The sequence below is a fragment of the Pleuronectes platessa genome, chromosome 16, assembly GCF_947347685.1.
Source record: "Pleuronectes platessa chromosome 16, fPlePla1.1, whole genome shotgun sequence".
In the NCBI taxonomy this organism is placed as follows: Eukaryota; Metazoa; Chordata; class Actinopteri; order Pleuronectiformes; family Pleuronectidae; genus Pleuronectes; species Pleuronectes platessa.
In genome coordinates this window covers 2,990,543-3,014,468 of record NC_070641.1, presented here as the reverse complement: position 1 = coordinate 3,014,468, position 23,926 = coordinate 2,990,543, and the positions used below count along the sequence as shown (strand labels likewise).

At 40.0% G+C, this 23,926-nt stretch overlaps 2 protein-coding genes across 6 annotated transcripts in view; both read right to left on the bottom strand.

The window, feature by feature from the left end:
* The window catches only part of pdxdc1 (pyridoxal-dependent decarboxylase domain containing 1), a 33,167-nt gene extending 25,864 nt beyond the window's left edge, over window positions 1-7,303 (bottom strand). The window contains exons 1-5 of one of the 5 annotated variants that reach the window (XM_053442670.1): window positions 7,168-7,303; window positions 3,114-3,230; window positions 2,742-2,810; window positions 1,260-1,343; window positions 360-509 (exon numbers count right to left, since the gene is read on the bottom strand). In XM_053442670.1, coding sequence (XP_053298645.1) covers window positions 360-509; window positions 1,260-1,343; window positions 2,742-2,810; window positions 3,114-3,190 — 380 coding nt within the window. In that variant the 5' untranslated portion in view covers window positions 3,191-3,230; window positions 7,168-7,303. The remainder of the gene's footprint in view (window positions 1-359; window positions 510-1,259; window positions 1,344-2,741; window positions 2,811-3,113; window positions 3,231-7,167) is intronic. The other 4 variants (XM_053442669.1, XM_053442671.1, XM_053442673.1 and 1 more) reach the window with 4 other exon arrangements.
* Window positions 7,304-13,328: 6,025 nt separating this feature from the next.
* Window positions 13,329-18,966, bottom strand: LOC128458063 (calcium-binding mitochondrial carrier protein SCaMC-3). The gene is made up of 6 exons (XM_053442684.1): window positions 18,886-18,966; window positions 17,286-17,464; window positions 16,975-17,062; window positions 15,518-15,725; window positions 14,451-14,558; window positions 13,329-14,350 (listed from the first exon to the last, which is right to left on the bottom strand). The coding sequence occupies exons 1-6, from the start codon at window positions 18,946-18,948 to the stop codon at window positions 14,169-14,171; spliced, it is 828 nt and encodes a 275-aa protein (XP_053298659.1). The 5' UTR covers window positions 18,949-18,966; the 3' UTR covers window positions 13,329-14,168.
* Between the last annotated feature and the right edge of the window lie 4,960 nt (window positions 18,967-23,926).

The window sequence follows — 23,926 nt, the reverse complement described above, 5'->3', positions numbered from 1 at the left end:
GTTACCCTTTTTTTAAGCCTTCACTGCAGTCAACAACTGTGGAAACCAGCTATGAGAAAAACAAAGACTTAATGAAGTCATTGTGGAAATGCAGTTTTGTTTATAGTAGGTTTATTATCAGGAAGCTGTGAATACATTGGCATTTACAGTAAATACACACTGGCAAACCCTTCAATGCCTAAGTGCTCATCAGTCTGAGACTTTAAAGAGCTGAAACCTATGAGCTGGTCCAACTTGCTGGGATAGAAAGCTACTGAGCTCACACTGGTATTAACTGTGTAGCCATCATGTCACCAACACATACAGAGTTGATTTCTACAGACCATAAGTTGTTTGCAAGGCTGTTGCCACAATGGTACCTGAAAAGTCTGCAGAGCCAGAGTGTGGTGTCAGACAGGATCCGAGTAGTCAGCTTCCGCAGTCGCTCTCTGTCCAACACTGAGATGTAGGCTGCCAGGCTGTGACCCAGCAGCGCTATGTGACCCTGTTCACCCACATTCTGCATCCTACTGGAGACAACAAATTGCAGCGTTGTCATGCACTTTATGTCAACTGCCTCCATTTATCTATTTCCATGGAGCAGTGTCTGTTTATCTCTGATAATTTACATGCAAAGCTACTGTCAAACAACATAAACTGTTCTGCTCACTGCGCTTCTTTCCTTCCTTGTAATCAGGCCTATACTAAGTTTTTGTGTCTGCAGTGTCTACATTTACACCTCAACAATCAAACTAAGGCTTCATGACAGGTCTGAAATGACTCAGCCTTTCCACACCTTAAGTAATGCCATCATTAAAAACACATGATAAATTGCATCAACTTAACTCATAGTTATAAAGCATTCTATATTGCTAAGAATTTTCCCAGATGAATTTGATTTGGAAAAGAAAAAAGTGACCAAATACAGGTCAGTAACAACAGTAACAATCTGCTGACAGTGCTATGCAGTGTTCAGGATTATGTCATATTGTATGCCTCTGGCAGCCTCTGGCAGCCTGTCATTTGTCATCTGTCCCTCATGGAAACGACAGTTCAGGAATGCTGTGAGAAATTTGCTACAAATGTTCCCTTGGACTCAAGAGCTGTGTCTCAATTGTGAGGGCTACATCCTTCAGAGGTTGCATTTGAAGATCAATTGCATCACAGCGGCGTGACTAGACTGTCAAATGTGTCCTTCCATGCCTGAGAAACAGAGACTCCACCAGATGAATCCTTACCGGCTCGGGAAAGTGATTATAATTTAACTTAGGTCTACTTACTGTCGGCAGGGCTTGTCCTCATTCTCTTCCTCTTCGTGAAGGAGGTTGTGAACTAAGTGCAGTATAGTGGCAACATCCTGACCACTGCACAGGAGACACAAAGGAACCAATAATCAGCTTCAAACTCTTGCCACTTTCACACAAACCATATAGAATGTACTATCAACCTCAAGTGTATACAGTATTTTAAAAAGTATTAATATTCATCAGATAAAAACATTTCACAAGTAATTACCTCCACAAAGGAGGTAATGTTTTGACTGCTGTTTGACTTTAAGCAGGATTACCGAAAAACGATAGAACTGTTTTGAATGAAACTTTGTGGAGGGCTGTATCATGAAAGAAGGTTTTAAACTTGGACAAAGGGGCAGATCCAGGAATCTGAAGGAAACGCTTCAACATTGTGAGATTGGGCGTTTTTGCCTGATTTCCCATGCAATAAGTAAAGGATCTTGTTGAAAAAAAAAATAAGGCACATTTAAGGGACTGATGTCGATTAGTGTGTGCAATTTGGTGCAGGTTGATTGCATTTAGGTGGACTGTTGGGTCTTGGTGTACACGCCCTTGGCCTACATGAATATTTGCCTTTGTGTTCTGAAGTGTCTGTTTACCCTTCAAATAGCCTACAATCTGATACAGCTGCCAGGTCCATGCTGTCACTCCCGCCACCATTTTAATCTCTGAAGGCTTTTCAGGTCTTTTAAATGCTCTAAAATTTCTCATATTAACAAGTAAATCAATCAATCAAATTATATGTGTATAGCCCATATTCACAAATCACAATTGGGCGGCTGTGGCTGAGGGGTAGAGTGGTCGTCCTCCAACCTGAAGGTCGGCAGTTCAATCCCCAGTCTGACCCATCTGCATGCCGAAGTGTCCTTGGGCAAGATGCTGAACCCTGAATGCCCCCCCATAGAATAACAAAGTGCTGCAAATAGATGCACTGTATGAATGTGTGTGTGAATGGGTGAATGTAAAACTGTACTGTAAAGCGCTTTGAGTGGTCATCAAGATATATAAGCTCTGAGGAGGTGATATAATATATACATTTATGCCGTAGATGTGCGGGGACCGAGCATTCATAGCTGTGCGTGAGTCGTGCTGCAAATACACAGCCGAAACGCTAGTGGCGTTAGAGTTTCTATGCTAGCGTTGAGTGTCTTCCAGTTTCCTGTCAGCTTATTTACAAATTCTCTGGCCTCTGCTTACTTCCTAAACAATGACGAAAGTTAGTCAGCGGATCATGTTGGAGTTGGAACTGATAGATTCTGAACAAAATACAAAACCATATACCATGTGTAATGGAGAACATCAGAAAGATAAAGGTATTTTCCGCATTAATTTGAATAAACACTAATGAATCAGAGTCAGAGGGCTACAGTCTGGCTGTGAATAACTTTAAATTCTATGCTGGCCTGTTTGTTTTTAAATGTGTGTTTGTATGTATGTATTTGTGCGCTTGTGCCTGTGCGTGTGTCTTACTCTCCCTGCAGGGGTCCAGGGATGCTGGTTCTGCTGAAACGTCGGATTTCTGTTCCTGTCTCCAACTCTCTACACAAATCAAGAGCACAGACGCATAAATATCTAAAGTACAATCTAGGACATTATATAATGTGGTATTCATGTGCTTCTTAGCTAGAAATTCAAAATTGGATGCCATTCATTTTTTTAATTTTCTCTTTGGATGTTCTAGGTGAAAAACATTGAATAGCCATTATCAAGAAGACTAACAGAGGCAGCATGGTCAAAGTAAGTCTATGATCTAAGATTCACAGGATCATCAGAATGTAATTTGTGTAACTTGTTGTTCATTTCCATACTGTGTAATTTGTAGACAGCAGCCTCTAATCTTACCTCTGTCCATCTCCCAGAAGCCTCATGGCTTCACTCAGATTCTTGCCCACTTGAGCCAGTGTGAAGTCCACCATCATCTAAGGGGTGTGTGTGTGTGTGTGTGTGTGTGTGTGTGTGCTAGTAGAGAAGTCAAGAGAATATTAGGACAATCATTTTAAAAACTGTTAGTATACACAATGAATATACACACACACATTTCAATATTTGAGACACACTGGCATTGTATTTCCAGCATACATCTACGGGTAAAATTCTGAAATGTGTGTTAATTACAGGTTTACAAGTTTATGTGCAGGTCAATAAACAGGAGACCCAATTAAGCCATAAAAATATCCAAATAAAGCTGCTGTGTCCCATTCTAAGTCAAATTCAATCGTCTGTTACTGTCAGTTAAAGGAAACACATTAAACCTGTGATACACTGTCTACTTCAGGCCCCAAATTAACGCATCCATCTGGACCTTTTCCATTGTATTAAGTTATATGAGATGAAATGAGAACAGACAAGTAGGAGTACACTACCTTGTGTCAAAAAGACTGAGAGAAGTTAAGGTAGTATACGTTTTATATAGTCCTCAGTTTTCACATCACTGTATCTGGTCACTTTAAATATAGATTTGATAAGACTCTGTTTCTCTGTTTGAGCCTGAAACTATGCTCAGTATTGTAGATGTTTATCAACAACACAAAGCTCAACATTTCTATTCCTTATGCATTTGAGACTTTAATGTGGAGCTGGTCCACAGAATGGCTGTGAAATGAATCTACTGTTATCCCTTACTTTAAATTAAATTGTATTTGTTTCAGGTCAAATCATAATATACTTTACTTCAAGGCGCATTACATAGAAGGTAGCAGCCTTAACAATTATAGAGAAACCCAACAGTTCCCACAATGAGCATCACTTTGGCGACTGTGGAGAGACAAAGCTCCCTCATTAACTGGAAGAAACCTCTAGCAGATGCTAAAACTTGGTTAAGGTCTGTATCTGTTATTGTGAATTAATGGTGAATCTCTTGGTGCAGTGAGTGTGTTCACCAGCAGTTCAAAATGTTTGGCCTTCTGCAATAATGCTACTAAATGGGAAATGGTCTGCATTTACAGTAAATAACCCATTCCTAGTCTTGCTGACCACTCAAAGTGCTTTACAGTACAGTTTGCCATTGACACACATTCATACAGTACATCTAAGAGAGATGATGATAACCACAAGGACATTTTTAAGTGTATACAAATTACAAGTGTTAAAGGATGTTAAAAAATAAAACTTTAAATACAAATAGAAGTTAAAAAAGTTAACTAAATAAGACATCAGACAAACAGACTGAAGCAAAGAACTATTCATTTGATAGATGAAGACGACATGTTAAACTTGACTCTTTGCCACCAATCAATCAACAGATGTCAAATGTGGATGGATTAGTGTCATCGTAATTTTTTATTTCTCATAAACACAAACCTCATCTCCTCATTACACTGGCAAATAAAAGCTGAAAAGGTTTCTAAACTTGATGGACTGGAATTTAAGGCTTTGAGGGTATAATATAGTGGAGCATTCAAGTGGACACTTCATTCGTAAGCACGTTCACTGTATTAACTTTGGATAATAACCATTGAGACATGCCCTGCTATTTAAAACTAGCTGAGCCACTTAGTGATTGTCCTGAAAAAGATAGTACACAGAAAAATTCAAATACAATTAATGAAACTGTATAAACCATTAAATGCCTCCATACAGCTTCTGGGTTAGCATCAAAATGTCCGTAAGACCCGACATTCAAACTCCACTCGAAACGGAATCATTTACCCCTTATTTTAGTCTAAATGTCTGCTCCCGAAGCTACTGGAACTACAAATGCTACCGGTAACACACACCCTTGGACAAGAGCTTGCCGTGAACGTGGCTCAACATAATCTGGCTAAAGGCAGTATGGAAGCAATTTATGTTGTTTTTGACGTTTGAAGAACTGGTCACCATTTATTTAAATTGTATTGGATGCGGCTGCAACGCTGTTTACCACTGAGACTCCAAAAGTGTTTGTGGATTCAAACACTTCACCCATCCCTCCATCGTCATACTGGTGAGTAGATAATTAGTGAATTTTCATTTTACAATCCCGCTTTAGCCGCACATTTGAGTACGCTCTTTCTCTGGAGTTTGCCTATTTACGCAGCAGGAGATTTTCTGCTCAGACATGTTCACAATAACACATGTCTCAAAGCAGATTAATACAGCATTATTTAAACTTCCGGATTTTATTAAACTACTAACATTCCTAAATGTTGTACAAGCTCTCCGCTCAGCTCAACTGTGAACTATTATTACTTTTATCAACAGTAATAATGCATAATGCATGCTGTCATTAATTAAAGTAAAATTAAGGAATATAGATACTTTCTAAAATAATATGAAATATATATAATATATCAAATATATACATCTTTAATGTGATGGCTAAAGGCCCTACTGAACAGGAAAAGGGGGAAAGCAGGGGATAAAGATGAACTGAAGAGAGTACAGAGGGACCTAAGGAAGGAGATAAGGAAGGGCAAGGATGGGTATAGGAGGAAGTTGGAAGAATGCCACCAGTAGAACAACAATAGAGAGGTGTGGAGAGACCTCAGATGACACAGATATTATCGGTCATGTAACAGAGGGAAACAAATTGCAGTACAGGCGGGGTCATCACTGACTTTTTCAACTCTTGTAATCTAAATTGCCCTCACAACAACGCACGCCATCAAGACAATAGAGATGGTGACAGACTTTCACAGGAAGTCACCCTAGACTACATGAAAGAACCTCCAGCATGTGGAAATTGAGATCGTAAAGGACAACAGATACCTGTGTGTTCACCTCAACAACAAACTGGACTGGTCCACCAACGCAGTCTTCCTGTACGAGAGGTGCCATCTGCGGAGATGGATCCACAGGGGAATTGGGTGAGAGGAGGATGTTAGCAAAGCTTAATTACATAATGGACCACACCTCTCACCATTACTGGACACTGTGGGGGCCATGGCAGCTCTTGAACACATGCTTCTGCAGGGCCTTCATTCCCACGGCTGATGTTGTTTGTGCAAATGGCTTTCCATATGTGGCCAATGTTTTAATCTATTTGTGTTAATAATCAATAGTATTTATTCGTAAACAAGACTAGACTGTAAAGACGTGCACTGAACTCAGGAGATTCCGCTGACATTCTCAAGAGGGGCTGTATGGGAAAATGTAAATGCCCAATTGAGAGTTGGACATTCTCATTTCACTGGCCAAAAACATGTGATCTGCACAGCAGAATCAATTTGTTTTATCCTGCCTGTGCCTGCTGCCTTACCCCTCGCCTGAACGCGTCTGAGCAGAGATTCTCCTGCTGTGGGGTTCATGTGTGGAGGGCAAACTCCAGAGAAAGTCCAGACCCAAATCTGTGGACATTGTTTGGAGTTCATGTGTGAAAACAGCTTAGATCTAAACTGACTCAAGGACTTGACTTGTCTTGACTGAGGTGATGATGTTGGACTGGTGAGTGGAAAACTCCCTGGAATGATCAGCCACTACATTTCATTTGATTTAATGGCGTTAAAAAATTATATTGAAAAAAACAACTCACTAGATGTGTCCAATTTGACCTTCAATACATTGAGTAGAGAGCGACTGCAATGAAATAGATGGCTAACAGAGAAAAAGACACAGAGGCTAGCTATCTGCTATAGCTAGTCATGAATCTCCATAGTACACAGCTTCACACAACGTCACTCAGCAAAACGCAGCGTCACACAGGAACACACAACGTCAAACAGGAACACCCAACGTCACACAGCTTCACACACAGATACTCAGCTCCACTCAGCTACAAACAACTTCACACAGCACCATTCGGCTTCACATAGCAACACACACAGCTACAAACAGCTTGACTCAGTTTCACTCACAGCTACAAACAGCTTCACATAGCAACACTCAGCTTCACACAGCTACACACAGCTGACAGAGCGCTCTCGCTCTCTCGCTCGCTCTCTCGCTCGCTCTCTCAAACCCACACAGTTGACTGTCTCACCGAGATAGATCTGAAGAGATAGAATGTGATGGAGTATCTTCGAGAGGTTCCTGCAGGTTGGGACTGACACGTATTTACTGCGGCGGCTGCTGCACCGTCAACATACCGGAGACTTCACTTCCTGGACTGACGCGCTACGTGCGTTCCACGCTGGCAGCGTCCACGTCACGCTCTGTCACAGAGCCTGACCAGTCACCATGACGACGACGATTTATTTAAAAAAAATTATACATTGTATTATGTTATATACATTTTGTTGAGCTTCGATATGCATTGTTATCATGAAACGGGGGCATTGGCAAATAAATACATAAATATCATATACAAATCAACTTGAGGTGTGAGCATTGAGATCAGTAGACGTTTCCTACACCTGCCGTACGTGCCCGGAACATTATTTCAGCAAGATATTGCAAATGTGAAAAAGTATCCCTTACTTACAATCACAAAAAACAGTTGATAATATATACACTGATGAGTCAGTTTGTGCAGCTGCCCCATCATTTGCAAAAATGTGTGTTGTTGAATTTTAAAATGAATTGTTTATAGTTAATCATTTCTCCCCACCACTCGTTAAAGGGAGTGTTTTCTTTAGTTTTCCAGTGTTTGAGATCAGTCCTGCAGCTTGTGATAAGGGCCTATCTGCACTATAAAATCTGCTGAACACACAATCCCATCCTTTCTTATATTTTGCCAACTTTATACCAAGTACTTTGTTAAGGAATGTGATAATACTTTCCCAAAGGTACCTATCGTTTGCATTTTGGTGACATGTAAATGAGTGTGCCTCTGTTCTTTTCACACATCCGCCCTGACAGTATCCCATTGCTTCAAGATTGCCATTTTACAGGGGGTCTGGTAATTCCTATATTAATGATCTTATAATTGAATAATTGAGTCTAGTTTTACACCAGCTTCCAACTATGTTTTTCCATTTCCATATTTTTAAGTAAAGAAAATTGATTGCAATTATTTTCAGCAGTATTCACTCCAATGTGTATAATATGTATACACAATGAAAATAAACATTAGGGAGGAGTAATATCCACATTTAACTATGACATTCAGAAGTGAGATTACATTTTTTAATTGTTGATCAGTTGTTTCACTAATTTATAAAAGTCAACTTAAACAAGACAATGAAAATCCAGGAGTAGAAACCCTCTGGAGAGTCCAAGTAAAATAAGTAAGGGCTCATGTGTCCTGCATCCACCTGTCTGGGTTAACTGCCACTGGTTCTCTGGTCCTCGGGTCAGTCTCTGGGCTATTGAGGACACCTGGGGAAGAAAAACAACACCAGCAGAATCCAGTACTATGGAGCCTGGAGGACTTTCAGTACAGAGGCCGTATTCATAAAGGTTGCAGCACAGTGCTCTGTCATCAAGGCTGGAGCTCAGCTCCGCACATCTGTCAGCGTAGATGATTCCTATTTTTGTTTCTCTCTCTGCATTTGTTATAAGGTTAATAAAGGCCTACTGCACACCAAATAAAAATTGTGATGAGCATGTGAGAAAATTGCTGCTGGGCAACGAACGGCAATATGGATGTCCATATGTGCCCTACTGTTGTCTCTAGAAAACAATCTAGGAAGGTAGCAGGTGGGTAATTTAATGAAGGAAATATAAATGTATTATCACAAAAGAAAAAGATGACTGTTTGGAATATAATTTTCTTCTGACGTGAAGAAAAGCTGCATATTAAATTACAATATACAGTTTTGACCTATCATCCAAAAAATGAACTTCATAAAACATCTTAAAACCAATGAACACCACATGAGCGGGACTCTTCTTTTTGAACTTACACGGTAAACATATTAGCTAAAATCCGCCAATATTAAGCGATTGTTTTTTGCATAATTTTCAAAAAAAGAGAGTAAACCATGGTGTGATAAATGTAAAGTAAGAGCTGTAGTGACTCTCACAACTCAGACTATTAGTAATGCACCTTAATAAAACCACATTTAAAGTCACTAGTCATATTGGCTCAACACCAAATATCACATATTTAAATACACGTATGAAACATGCTCATCAAATATTAGAAGATAAGAACTTCTAATGAGGTTCATCTTTAATTGGTGGGGTGGTTAGTAACACTGCCTCACAGCAAGAAGCTTCCCTGTTGGTATTCCGGTTTTGTGTGGAGTTGGCATGTTCTCCCTGTGTCTGTGTGGTTTCCTCCCACTGATTGGCGTTAGGGTTAACTGGAGACTCTAAATTGTCCATGGGTATGAATGTGAGAGGTTGTTAGTCTCTGTTTGTTGGCCATGTGAGGGACTGCGACCCGTCCAGGGTTAAACCCACCTTTCGCCCAATGTCAATGGGGATTGGCTCCAGCTCTCCTGTATCATATTATAGTTTCTGCCCCTTGTGTGTTTTCCCACCTTTACTTCCTTTCTTTGTCCTGTTTCCTGCCCCTGTGATGGTCTGTACCAGTTCCTTGTGTGTTTCACCTGTACCGAATTCCCCCTGCCTCAGGAAGTATAGGCGGGAACACACACAAGGAGCAGAGCTCAGGGAGAAAATCTAAATCCAAACACAAACATAAACACAAGGAGACACTGGAAAAGGCAAAAGAAACAAGGAATCAATAAAAATGAAAACACTTCATTTCAGAAGGCAAAAGTCCAGAATAATATAGAGTCCATAGTCAATGAGTTCCTAGACATGATCACACCTTGCGGTTGTATGCCTCTGCCAACCTGTGCAGTTTTTGTCTACACTTTTTCCTCATATGAAGTCACTGTGACCTTTGACCTCTGACCTGTGATTAGGCAGCAGCATGAATCCACAGAGACACCCCGCCCTATTGCTGAGTAAATGATCCAAGAACTTGTGCAGCTCTGTTAGAAAGGATTTTATAAAAAAAGAGTGTTAATAATAACTACATGTATTTCCAAACTAATCCAGAAATTATGGAATCTGTCAAATAAACTACTTGTGTGAATTGTATTTGATAAAAAAAAAAATACCGGTACATAAAAAAATGAATTGTAATATATGACATGAGTAAATGTGATAGTGAGCAGTGAAGCTGGAGTGGACTGCCACCTGGCTACGTGGACCATCAATGACCTCACCGACAAACCACAGTTTGTAAGACTGTGTGTCGTTTGTAGTAGTTTGCAGCACAGGAGCCCATCAAGGAACAGTGATTTCTTCTTTCCTGTTCAACATATATACATTGGACCGAACTGTCATATCCAGAAGTTCTCTGAGAACTCTTCTCACCCCCTACATGACACCGTGGGGGCAACAGACTGCTCCACCCACGGTGCATGAAGGAACGCTACCGCAAGACCTTTTGCACTATTGTTAAGGGTTAGGGTTTGAAAGGAACTGTTTGCATCCTTTTTTACTATCGTCTTACTCTTGTGTTTGCAGAATGTTCATACTCAGCGTTTTTCTATTTTGTTATACTTTAAAATTCCTTTTTTTGTCTATTTTCCTTTTTTTCATATTTCTTTATTCTCGTGTCTACATATTTCTGACCTGCCTGCTGCTGTAACAAGTACATTTCCCCAATGTGTGGATAGAAAAAGTTTATACAATTGCAGGTGCACACTGATCATTGCATTCAGAATAACATGCACTGTCCATTTTGTATTTTTTCCTTATGAATATGCATTATCAGCGTTTCCACCCCCAAAATATTTTTTGTTAATCACATTGCACACGTAATGTGATTTACAAAGCCTGGAAATATTTGCGGTGGTTGTGACTGCGTTTAAATTTAGTACATTTGAAAAGTAGCTGCCCATTGACACAGATGGCTGCAGTTATTGTGGTGAGGATGAGATGGCATGGAAGAAGATGGAGAGAAAGGGTTTGTTCTGCTTATGTTAGCATGTTTGGATTGACAGAAGTTTGTTTGCCTCTTCCACTAACATCTCCAATTCCATGGCAGTACATTTTCGCTTTGCACTTGTGATCACTCTGCTCTCTGTAATGCTCCATGGCGGAAACCAGTAACACACGCAAAACACTAATTTAATTCTACTGCCTCTACTGTTTGCACCTGTCATCATTTGCGCAATTATTTTTAGAAGATCACCCGCAAAACGCCCATAATCCCAATGTGCAATCTGTTATTATGAACAAGCAATTAAGCATTCTTTATTTGGGATCTTAGTAGATCAGTCCCAATATGTCTGTGTGTTGTATTTCCAGGATCTTCCACTGACCCCAAGTGGGCAGAATAGGGGCAGCTTTAATGATAAAGATGCAGTTGCACAAACAGAGAAAACTTGTGATGTTAACATATCATTAGTTATTGAACAGTCTGAGCCCTCTTCTTTGTCCAGTGTCATATATTTAATTCAATCATCAAGACATGTAAAATGCACATATATATTCAACTGACACAGACCGTTTATCAAAACTAGTAAACTCTTGTTGCTGCAGTTTTTTTCTTTTGAGGGTTAAAATATCCCATAGACGAAAGGCATTGTCAGCCAGGTACACTTTCACAAAAGGCTTAGAAACATGCACTCATGCTTTTAAAATACTATATGTAATGCTTGCTATGTAAAGGCCCCTTTACATGCAATTGCTTCAGAACTTCACCTACCAACTACTTTTAATGCAGTTCATATTCATGTTAGACCAAAATATGCTTTAAAAAAAGTTACGCACCCAGTCCCCTTTTTACCTCTTTCTCATAAGATTGCAGTTGAGGCCAAGCCTCACATTTCGACACTTGCAGCTAAGGTTGAGGTTTTGGGCTGAAGCTTCAGTGCAGAGAACAAGGTATAGAAAATAGCTTAATATGTTTAAGGTTTATAAAATATACTGAAAACCATATGGTTTGGAATCTGCCTGCACATACACATGTGATGCACACAGAGCTCTTGTGGCCTCTGGTTTGGTTGTGGTAAACAATTGGATCTAGCCAGTAACAGAGCAGGATGTGCCAGCTCCTTTTTATCAGTAGAAAAGTATTCTTCTCTGGTTAAAATCTCAAAATGCATGGACATGGACTTTAAGATGGAATTGTTTCATTTAAACGACCATTTCAATTCTCAAGAAGTTTCAGACCTGACCTTTGAGCAGACATGGATAAGTCCTATAAGTTCAAATGTCAGCAGTGCCATCTCCATGACAACTGAGCAAACTACATCTGCTGATTATGACTGCTTGATACAATTGAACGCTGCAGAAAAAGCTATTTAGTGGACCTTAAGTTATTCAAACTCTGATGAGGCTGAACGACATGCTGAGAGAGATCAATGATGTTTTGTCATATAGATCTCACATTATCCAGATACATTTCAGTTAAACTGTGAGGAGTTGGTAAAACTGCTGTTGACACAACCGTTCTTTCTTGACTGCTACCTCTGCATACACCTCTGCACCACACAACCATGAAACTAGAGGCTGATTATTTTTACCTCATGTCATGTAAACAATGGTTACCCAACAGCCTGAGGTGTTTATTAGGACAGCAACACGGTTATAGTTTTAAATGTAATTATTAATCAGAGTTCAACATTTATAATTAGTACTTTCATGGGACTTAATCAATAAATTGTCTGTCTATCCCCCTTGTTTGACGGATGGTGCCCTGAGGTAACTTTAATCAATTAACATTATTAACATTATTTGATATTCATATTTTAAATATGAATATTCAAAAACCAAATTTATTGAATGCCCTAAGGCACACCATTTAATGGTGTCACACTTAAGGTATCATATGCACAACAAAAGATACAAGGAATGCCTCTTCAGCCACAAATATTTGTATAATTTTACAGTCACATGATTAAGTCCCTGATACCAGACACAAGTCTATTGCTGTTTAAATACCTAAACTCATGCCAGACTAGTGATGCCACAACACAGTCTGGTGTTTGATCAAGGTTTGATCACCACTGGGTTGTTGAGGGTTGTACACAGGAAGACACGAGCAGCACCGTCAGATTAAACATACACTGTCAACTCTCTTCTGCATAATAAAGGTTTGTCTAGAAAAGTCTGCAGGTTAGATACAGGGATTCCATCAGGCACCTACATCAGATTTCATGTCTTTCTACAACTCTCTCCAAGCACTGTCATTCATTGAAATGTTCTGCCCCTCCGGGTTTGGTTATACTGTGTTTCTACAGGGTTTAAATAAAATAATAGGTTTCATTCTCATTTGAAAACCACAGTATGGTTAACTACAGTGAACATCTCAGATATGCAGGAGATTGTAATGTGCAAAGTACCTAAGGCCTTGTTCAGGAAGCGTAGTATCTTACCACAGTGCATTTTTCGCAAGACTAAGAAAGACTGTAAGGCTAAGAAAATAAGAGACTTAGTCATTCACTGCTCAATGTTTGGGTTATAGGAGCCTTCTTCATTATCCCAACCTGGATGAAAAACAATGTTCACTGAACCACATTGTGGTGCTAAAGTTGTTAATATTATTAAATTATTTTAACAAAAAGCTTCAGCCATCATCAGCTCAACTAGTTGTTGCCATGGCAGCGGCATCTCTTCTCCCTGTGCCCAACAACCTCAGCTGGATATGAACGGAGGCAGCAAAAAATAATCTGAAATAACAAATAACCCTCACATCCAGCGTTTTATTAGACTGCAGTCTGTTAAAATTCCTCTATTGTTAAGCTGTGTGCACTGGACAAGGGTGAAATTTAAAATATACTCGAAGTTAATGCATTATATGTATGCATGTGGTAAAATAGTGTAAGAGAGGACAAACATTCATTTCAGTCATATTCCCAAATAAATTTGATCTACAGGCAGATGACCAGCAAGTTACCCTAGCTGGACCCTGAATGGGTTAACAGCAAGTGCAGTGTAAACTCTGGCAGAACCATCCCAATCTGAAAAATGCCTCCTTTCTCCTCTCCTATTCCTAGACTTCCAGCCACTTCCTCCAGTTCATCTTCAGTCTGAGAAGCTGCACCATCACCTCTGCTCTGCTTCTCACTTGTGTAACGAGTCTTTCCCATTTCTGTCCTTTTTTTCTTGTTTGTCGCTTATTTTTGTCTCAGTCTAGTTAACGACCCCGAGGGCTTTCTTCATGTGCTCATACACAACGTAGGAGATGCTGACTGCAGGAATGACTTTGAGGAAGTTGGGGGTGATGCCGCGATACAGGCCCTGTACACCTTCATGAGATATGATGTACTTGAACTGGCCCGCCATCGTCAGCTTGGGTTTACCCTCAGCAGTGGCTGCAAGAAGAGAAGCAACAGAGGTTACAGTGGTTCTCAGAAGAAACCAATCCATTGCTGTTCATGCTCAGTATGTCTGTAATAATTCAGAATAGGCTACCTTGCGCCTGCATGCGTGTGCGGATGAGAGCGAGAGGATAGGATGCCAGCTGACCACAAGTGCTGGAGGTGGTGCCACAGCCCAGCAGGACCAAAACTCCTGGATCTGCTGAATTTACACAGTATCTCTGGAGCCAGGCGTTCTTCAAAGTCTTACAGCATGAGCAGTGAAGGTGTGGAAAAATAAAGGAGAAGAGTGGTGAAATCAAAAGAGGTCACCTGCTCCACACATCAGTCAGTGCTGCAAATCACTCGAGTGTCACCTAAGGACTGGATTATAAAATAGAACCCTGGTTTCCTTTTCCCAGTAATGTCCAATAGACATTTACCACACACAACACCAGCAAAGGCAAGCAATGGAATCACAATGCAGTTTGGCAACACATGATGTCACCACGTTCAAAGTTAATGAGATGCACTTCCGTTGAAGCCTCCAATGCGTATGTGTGAGTGTAGTAAGCAAAGAATGTAATTCATTATCAAAATCATTTTATATTTATGTTTTACTGAGTTCTTCTAACTGGTTGATAACATGAAGTGAAAATTAGGAAACAGAGAGTTAAGCCATCAACAACATGTATGATGTGCAATAAAATAATGATGATATATATGTTAATGCAGGATATTCAATTCAATCATATTTACTGTATAAAACATGATTTGGAGAATCTAACAAGACAAGACAATTAAATATTGTCCGCAGGGGAGCAACATAAAGCAAGATTCCGACCCAGCCATTCCTCCTGTCCTCTGTCCTCTCCTCTCTCTGCAGCTGTTGTGATTCACTGTGGGTAGCACTGATGGGGTGGGGGAGTATACCATATTCACTCTAAACTAACATAATCACTCAGACTATACAGACACACAGCTTTAATTTGAGCTTCTTAATAATGTCACCTGCAGGCCGCGAACCAAACAATTCAAGATATTGCTTTTCTACAGTGTTGAACAGGACAGGTGTTTTGATAATTGATCCCCTCAACTCCAACTTCACTTCACCTCTTGACCGCTGCGTGTGTGTGCGTGCGTGCGTGCGTGTGTGTGTGTGCGTGTGCATATCAGCCCTACCCTGTTCCCTTACACACACATTACAGGTACAGACACATACCTCATATACAGCCAAGTCAATGCCAGCATAGGGGATGATGCCCAGAGTGTTTGGCAGGTAGCCCCTGTAGAAAGCTCGGACCCCCTCTTTCTTAAGGATCTGTCGGGCACAATCAGCCAAACCTGAGTATTGTCCCGTCTTCCTTAATGTAAGACGAGTCTTCAGCACCTACCCAGCAGAGGGGGACAGGAGAGGATGAAGAAGAAGAAATAATGCAATTATTAAGTGAGCCTGTTTATATTGCAGGCTATAATGCTCACAACATTGCAAATAATGTAAGAAATTATACTTCAGAATGTTGGTTTCTGATGAATCTTCTGCTGATCTGGCATTTTATCACATACATCTTATCGTAAAATGTGATTCCCCTTGCATCCTCCACTCATTGTCATTGAAATTCACTAATCTTTACCCTCTTCTAAATTTAATTTATAGAAAGAAAAATAAATGACTCAGGTCTGGATCTCTGGTTCTAACTGGTACTCATAGGGCTCTAACCCTATATATCTCGTTAACTTTCAAACTGAAGCCTATCATCTCCGAATCTGAATTTGAGATGATAATTCATGTTATTATATCGCCAGACTTGACTACAGTAATTGTCATACCTGCCTTACCTAATCGTCTCTGGACCGTCTACAAACGGACAAGATGGCTGCTGAAAGGCTACTGAATGGATCAAGCCAGACGAATCACATCTCACCCATTCTATATACTTTGTATTGGTTTCCCATTAAATTCAGAATTAATTTTAGGGCTCTCCATGTAACCTATACTATAGGCCCTATAGAGCACTCCATGGCCAGTTACCTATGTACATCTATAACCTGTTGGTACCTTTCATCACCAGCAGGTCACATAGTTCTTCTGATCAGGGCTCACTAGTTTTCCCTCACACACAGGTAAAAAAAAAGCTGATCAAGCATTTGACATTATGGAACGTCCTTCTTATTGACATACGATCTGTAATCTCTGGTGATCCATCCAAAATAAGTTAAAAAGTCGTTTATAGAAAATTTGCTAAACTTTCCTCTTTTAAGTACATGTGCAAATGCCTTGTCTATTTCTTTTATTCTTTAACTTTAAACAACTGTTCTCTTGTGAAACACCTGGTCCATTGAATAAACTTTACTTACTTACTTAATACTCAGGACATATAGTCTTAATAAAGACTCTGCATTCATGCTAAAATGTGTCACTGACACAATGCAACTTTGGGAGTTTATTCATATAAAAACTTGGGTCCTAATCAATAATGTTATTCAATCACAACATCATATCTTAGTTGAGAGTAACCCTACAATTAAAGATTGGGAATATACATGACATAGGGAGAAAAGAAATAGAAAAGGGGAAAATTAAGAAACTACTTCTGAAGAGGGAAAGACTGAGAAATCTACCCAATTTTTAAACTGACCTCCAATGGGTAGATGATTGTCTGGGCAGTAGCTCCTGCCAGAGACCCAGCAATGAACCTCTCCTGTACCCTCAAACTGCCCCCCTCTCTATTGCCCCGGATCACCCACTTGATCTGGAGTAACAGAAGAGGAAGGAAAGGAGGAGGGGATGACATAATGCACAGACGAGAGGTGATGATATTGAAATTTGCAGCATGAGATGAAGTTAATGCAAAGGCATCCACATCATTTTATCATCCTGACATGATTTTCTTTTCTGATTTTTATAATGACTAAAGCAAACTGTCAATGCTAGCCGTCAGATTCCCACTTTAATGATGATATGAATGTGCTGACCTGCTCATAGGCCATAAACTTAATGGCAGATTCAGGGGCAATCTTGAGGACATTGATACCATTTCCCCTCCAGAGTGACACGACGCCTCCCTCTTTGACCATTCCCCTCAGTCCAGACCACAGATTAATCCCTCGAGACGTAGAGCCATGTACCTGGACACACCAAAAAGTGTGACAGTGTGTCAGTCATGTCATTACAACCTGCAAGTTACAAAAGTTTAAACTGTCCATATAGGCAGAATGGCCTTTGTGATAAGGCAAAGAAGGTGGATAGTATGTATTTCCAACCGGTACGAGACAAAAAACTGAACGCGAAGGAAAAGGAGCTGTTGTACCAGAAGCTTGGAAGCTCCCGAAAATGTAATAAAAGAAACAGAAATCATTCGGCTGCTGTTTAGCAGGATTATGCAAAAACTAATTAAAACATATTTTGAAACATGGTGGAAGGGTGGGGTACTGGCCAAGCAAATTGGTAGATTTCTCAAGAAATAGTGTAGTAATCTAAGAAATCAAGCATAAGAAAAGTGCTAAAATCTACAAACAAGTGAAAATCTGTGCAGATCGAGATAATGAACAGGATTTTGTGAATCAAAATAATTATTTTATGGGGTCGATCTTACGTGCGATATAGTTCAGAATTAGACTGAATACTACTACTCCACCACAAACGGCAAAGGGACATATCTGACTCTGTAGCAGTTAAGTACTCCTCTGTGCTCACCAGCTGTTCTCTAGTTAGGTCTCTAAGTGTGCTAGGGAGCATGTAGTGGATAGTAAGTTTATCAGCGCTCTTTCACTGAAATCACCTTTGTACTGTGGCGCTTATCAGTTTTTTTTTTCAGTTGCACGTTGGAAAACAACGGTGAGCTAAACGATGTTATAAAACTGCAGTACTGCAGAATACCTGTTTCACATAAAGTCTTGTACCCCATTATTGATATTGACATATCAATTATAGCTGCTTCAACACTAAAAATGTAAGTAAACCCCACTAACACTGAAATGTTGCGGTGCAGAGAGACATTGTTTATTAGGTTTCAACCTTTTATCAGTAATCGCAGAGTTTCTTATTTGACTCTGATATATGAGTAGGAGGTTTGCAGGTGCTGATCAGTGTTATTTCTCTGTTACAGTATCTAAATGGTTTGTGATCATTTTTCACATGGGCCAGGCAAACCTTTCTCTGTGATTTGCTAAGAACACTTAAACCACCCACCCAAACTACCCACCTTGTGCTTTATTTCATTTCTCTAAGCAAAGTGAAAATCACAGTGGGCTTCAGCCTTGACAAAATTTTGGAACATGCACACACAAAGGAGTATTATCACTTTCATTATACACAGGAGTTTTTTTACAAAACCAATATATTATGTTACAATTTAAATACAAAGATTAGGGTAAAGTGGGGAACATGCAACATGCTTAATTGCTAATTAATAAGCAGCCTGAGACACTACAACACGTACTGTAAAATATAAAGCATGGTTTCCATTACATTACTCAATACTTAACAAGCCTGTCTATCACTGAGCGTTGAGTCTTTGTATCTGGTTGGTGGATATGAGATGACTGACCTGCAGGAAGACTTTGAGGCGATCCAGAGGAGCAGTTCCTGTCCGGGACACTGCCCCTGCCATGGCTCCGGCCACCAGCTGCCTCCACACTAGACCTGACCGCCGCTCCCGCTCTGAGAACTCATCAGGCACTGTCAGATGTTCCCCAATATCAAACATCTATTGCAACATTAGAAATCGAATGCCCAATATTTATTTGTTAGTAGACCCTTAAGTATATAGAATATGGGTATCTTTATTCAGCCTTTCAGTTTGAGACTTGATTGATTTCATGATCTGATTTTGTAATGCTTTCACTCAAAACCCTGCACTTGCACTCAAATATACCCTGTTTGTGCTGAGATTTGCAATGCTTTTGCTCTGCTTGTGCACCTGCACTCAGATATTTTGTTGCTTGTACAGATTTCCTGTGTTCCAGTTTTCGCTTTTCTCTTGTGCTCGTCTGCTGCTCATTTCTCCTCAGCTCAAGATTCAAGATTCAAGATTTTTATTGTTAAATGCACAACAATAACATTATGCAGTCGCTGGCAATGAAATGCAATGCTAAAGTAATTACAACCAAAAAAATAAAAATGAAATAGAAATATTTCATCTAGACCCAGAGGTTTTAGCCAATTACAGGCCAATATCTAATCTCCCCATCATGTCTAAAATCTTAGAAAAAGTTGTAGCCAATCAGCTGTGTGAGTTTCTCCAGGAAAATAATATATATGAAGACTTTCAGTCGGGGTTTAGAGCCAATCATAGTACAGAGACAGCCTTGGCAAAAGTCACTAATGACCTTTTAATAGCCTCAGATCAGGGACTTGTGTCTGTCCTCGTTCTGTTAGATCTCAGTGCAGCATTCGACACAATTGACCATCAAATTTTATTACAAAGACTCAAACAGTTAATTAACATTAATGGAACCTCCCTTAACTGGTTTAAATCGTATTTTTCTGATCGCTCCCAATTCGTGCAAATTAATGATGAGTCATCTGTGCGCACCAAAGTTAACCATGGTGTTCCAAAGGGCTCTGTGCTCGGCCAATTTTATTCTCATTATATATGCTTCCACTAGGAAACATTATCAGGACACACTCGGTAAATTTCCACTGCTATGCGGATGACACCCAGTTATATTTGTCAATAAAACCTGAACAAAGTAATCAATTAACTAAACTTCGAACATGTCTCAAGGACATAAAAACCTGGATGACCCGCAATTTTCTCTTATTAAACTCAGACAAAACAGAGGTTATAATACTTGGCCCCAAACACCTTAGAGATACATTATCTAATGATATAGCTGCGCTAGACAACATTGCCTTTGCTTCCAATGAAATAGTCAGGAACTTGGGAGTGATCTTCGTTCCTGATTTATCCTTTAATAGTCACTTAAAACAAATTTCTAGGACCGCCTTTTTCCACTTGCGTAATATTTCAAAAATTAGACATGTCCTTTCACAAAAAGATGCAGAAAAACTAGTCCACGCCTTTATTACATCGAGACTGGACTATTGTAATTCATTATTATCAGGCTCCAGCAGTAAGTCGTTAAAGACTCTACAGCTTGTCCAAAATGCCGCAGCATGTGTCCTGACGAGAACAAAGAGAAGAGAGCACATTTCCCCAGTACTATTATCGCTACACTGGCTTCCAGTTAAATCTAGAATAGAATTTAAAATTCTTCTCCTCACCTTCAAGGCCCTTAATAATATAGCGCCTTTTTACCTTAAAGAGCTGTTAGTACCTTATAAACCCACTAGAGCACTCCGCTCCCAGAATTCAAGCCTACTTGTCGTCCCTAAAGTCTCTAAAAGTAGAGTAGGAGCCAGAGCTTTCAGCCATCAAGCCCCTCGGCTGTGGAATCATCTTCCACTTTCAGTTCGGGAGGCAGATACCATCTTTTCATTTAAGAGTAGGCTCTTAAATGATAAAGCTTATAGTTAGATAAGCTTACAATTAGAGCTAATTAGTGCAGAAGAACGTAACTTTTTCCATTTTATGACACATGACACACGGAGCTTCTCTTTCCAGCTTCTCCTTCCTCTTCTCCATCCCTATCCCCCTTCCCCGGAATCCCTTTGCTTTATCACCCGCAGATCCAGGGCCTCTGTGGCCGCACCATGGATTGCGGTTTGTGGATCGCGCACCGGGGGTCGCAGTGTTGGATCCAGTGTGGCGGATTCTGAGTTATGTGGGCTTATCGTGGTGCTGGTGGCGGACCCTGTGTCGCGTTGGCATTGGGCACGGGCGGTGGACCAGGACCGCGGTGGTGGCTCGTGATGGGTCCTGGTGGGCGGCGGTGGACGGTGACTGAGGACTGGAGTGGCGTCTGGTCTGGATGGTGGATCGTGGTCTGGATGGTTGCTGACCATGGACTGTGATTGCAGCGGGACTGCTTGGCATGTCATGTTGGGGTTGTCCTTCGGGATGTCTACCTTCATCAAATGCTGCTAGAGACTTTAATCTTTAATCTTGAAGACTTTAATCTTGATGATGTTTTCCTGCACATGGCATCTATTGCACTTCTGTCCGTCCTGGGAGAGGGATCCCTCACATGTGGCTCTCTCTGAGGTTTCTACGTATTTTAACCCTGTTAAAAGGGTTTTTAGTAGTTTTTCCTTACTCTTGCTGAGGGTTAAGGACAGAGGATGTCACACCCTGTTAAAGCCCTATGAGATGAATTGTAATTTGTGAATACGGGCTATACAAATAAAATTTGATTGATTGATTGATTGAAATAGTATAAAATAGAATATCAAAAATTTAAAATAGAAAATAATATATATATCTAAATATATATATGTACAGATGAAGAGAAAAATAAAACAACAATAGTGCAATTTGTGCAATAGTGCAAATATGCAAATATGCCACTGTGCTGGTTTGGTAGAGTTATTGCAGTTCAGAGGAGTTTAAAAGTCTTATGGCCTGGGGGAAGAAACTGTCTCTGAGCCTGGTGGTGCGGGCCCGGATGCTGCAGTACCGTCGGCCAAACGGCAGCAGGCAAAAATGTTTATGGTTGGGATGAATGGGGTCTTTCATGGATTACTTCTTCTGTGCTTGGAGTTGTTTTTGAAAGAAGGCTTTCTAAATTTCATGACCAAATCTAAACACAACCAAGAGCTATTTGAGTACAAGTGCAGGGTTTTGAGGGAAAGCATTACAAAATCTGAACATTCAATCTAGTCCTGCTATCAATCTAAAAGGCCATGCTCTTAAATAAAGATAGTAAAAAAAACATAATAGAACATTTTTTACTATATCAAATGTCCTCAGACTAAGTAATCTATATCTGTCTTTATAATTATTGATAAACACAGCAGTGTTTTTGAACCACTTTTGTGCCCAATCAACTGCTTGTACTTTAAAATTCTGCTACGTCCTGGTTCTGATCTCAGACGTATAAAAAGTATGCATACTGTCAGGATGTCATTACTGTAATTACATTACTATCAATTGAGCCCAGTTACTCACATGGGAGTGCTTCCAGTGGTGGACAATCTCCTCCATGTTGTGGAAGGGGTTAAACAGGAAGTGATCTCGCCATTCATTCCAGTCGATGGTCGTAGTCCCATCCCTGTCCATACTGGGGGAGTGCATACAGGACAGTGCTATCAGCAGATTACTAATAACTTTTGCTACATTACATGGTACTATGAACATTTCAGTAAAATGTTGATGGCGAATCGTGAAATACAGATCATTAGAATGTATAAATAGCCTATCTGACATTAATAAATGGATGATTAATCCTTAATTAATGCACGGATCATTTTTGGAGAAAAATATCTACTATCATACAATATCATGTTTTACCTAAGACGTCAAAACATACAAACATATCGTAATTATATATGCTTTCCTAGTCTTGAATCGAGTTTTACATTCACACATTTACAGTGAATCTATGTGCAGCACTTTTCTCTATGAGAAGGGGCAATTTGGGATTCAGTATCTTGTCCAAGGACAGTTCGGCATTCGGAATGGGGAAGAATGGGATCGAAACCGCCAACCTTTTGGTTAGTGGATGACCGCTCTTACCCCTGAGCCACAGCCGCCCACAAGTGAAGAAGCCTCTTGGATAAGACGTGAAACAACTTCAAGAAACTCAACTTAAATCCACTTGATCTGTTTGTAGCACTTGGATAAATTGTTATAACCATTAAAACTGAGTCACTCCAATGATATCTTCCACTGCCATCCTGCCTGCAACTTGATGTGGAAGTGAGGAACTACTGATGGAATTGTTTTTCAAGATAAATGAATCCCTTGCTACCTGCCTCTCTCCCTCAGAGTCCTCGTCATCAGAGTTTTTCTCTATGTTGTCTGCTTCCTCATCTTGAAGGATCAGCTCAAGGGCCTCTTCCACAGTATGTCTTGCCACCATAACCTCAGTCACTTAAATGGCAGCTCAATTAATTTTGTAATCTTATGATCCCCCAACCCCTGGTTTTGCTCTGTCTTGAGCTCTATTACATCAAAATATATGGATCCAAATTTGTTTATTTTTTTAATATTTTGTTACATTTCTTGTACTTCTGTTCCTTATGTGCACAATATATGATCATTCCTATGCTGTTTTGCTCTTGCAAGCTTTCCCCATGACCCTTCAAAGACCAGCAGGCGCTTGTCCCTGCAGGAACCTGGGCAAATGTGGTGGGAGCACAGACAGTTCTCGTGACAGTGTCAAGGTCTCTGTCACCACAGTTCCGTAAAAAATACACAGACATGGCATGTTCAGTTTCAAGATTCCCTAAAACAGTAATTAAAGTATGATTTTAAAATATTTAAATTTGGGGGGTATTTTTGGTCACTTGTGGGTATTTTGGGTCAAATTTCGGGCTAAAAGAAGGACATTTAGTGTATTTTTACTACTGTCAAATGTCAAATGGGTCAAATTTGACCGAACGGTATGTAAGGGTTAACTGTACTGTAATTATACTATGGCTATTCATGAAAAAATGCATTCTTCTTCCTTCTCTTGCCAAAAACTTTTCAGAGTCAACAAAACCTTACCTTAGACAGTGACATTATGTTTGGAACGAGTTAGACT

Coding starts and splice junctions, on each gene's coding strand:
- LOC128458063 (XM_053442684.1), bottom strand. CDS start 18,948: ATGGCAGGGGCAGTGTCCCGGACAGGAACTGCTCCTCTGGATCGCCTC. Junction 17,465..18,885: donor GCCTCAAAGTCTTCCTGCAG/GTCAGTCATCTC, acceptor TGGTGTGTCCAG/GTACATGGCTCTACGTCTCG. Junction 14,559..15,517: donor TGTGTGTGTAAGGGAACAGG/GTAGGGCTGATA, acceptor GTGTAAATTCAG/CAGATCCAGGAGTTTTGGTC.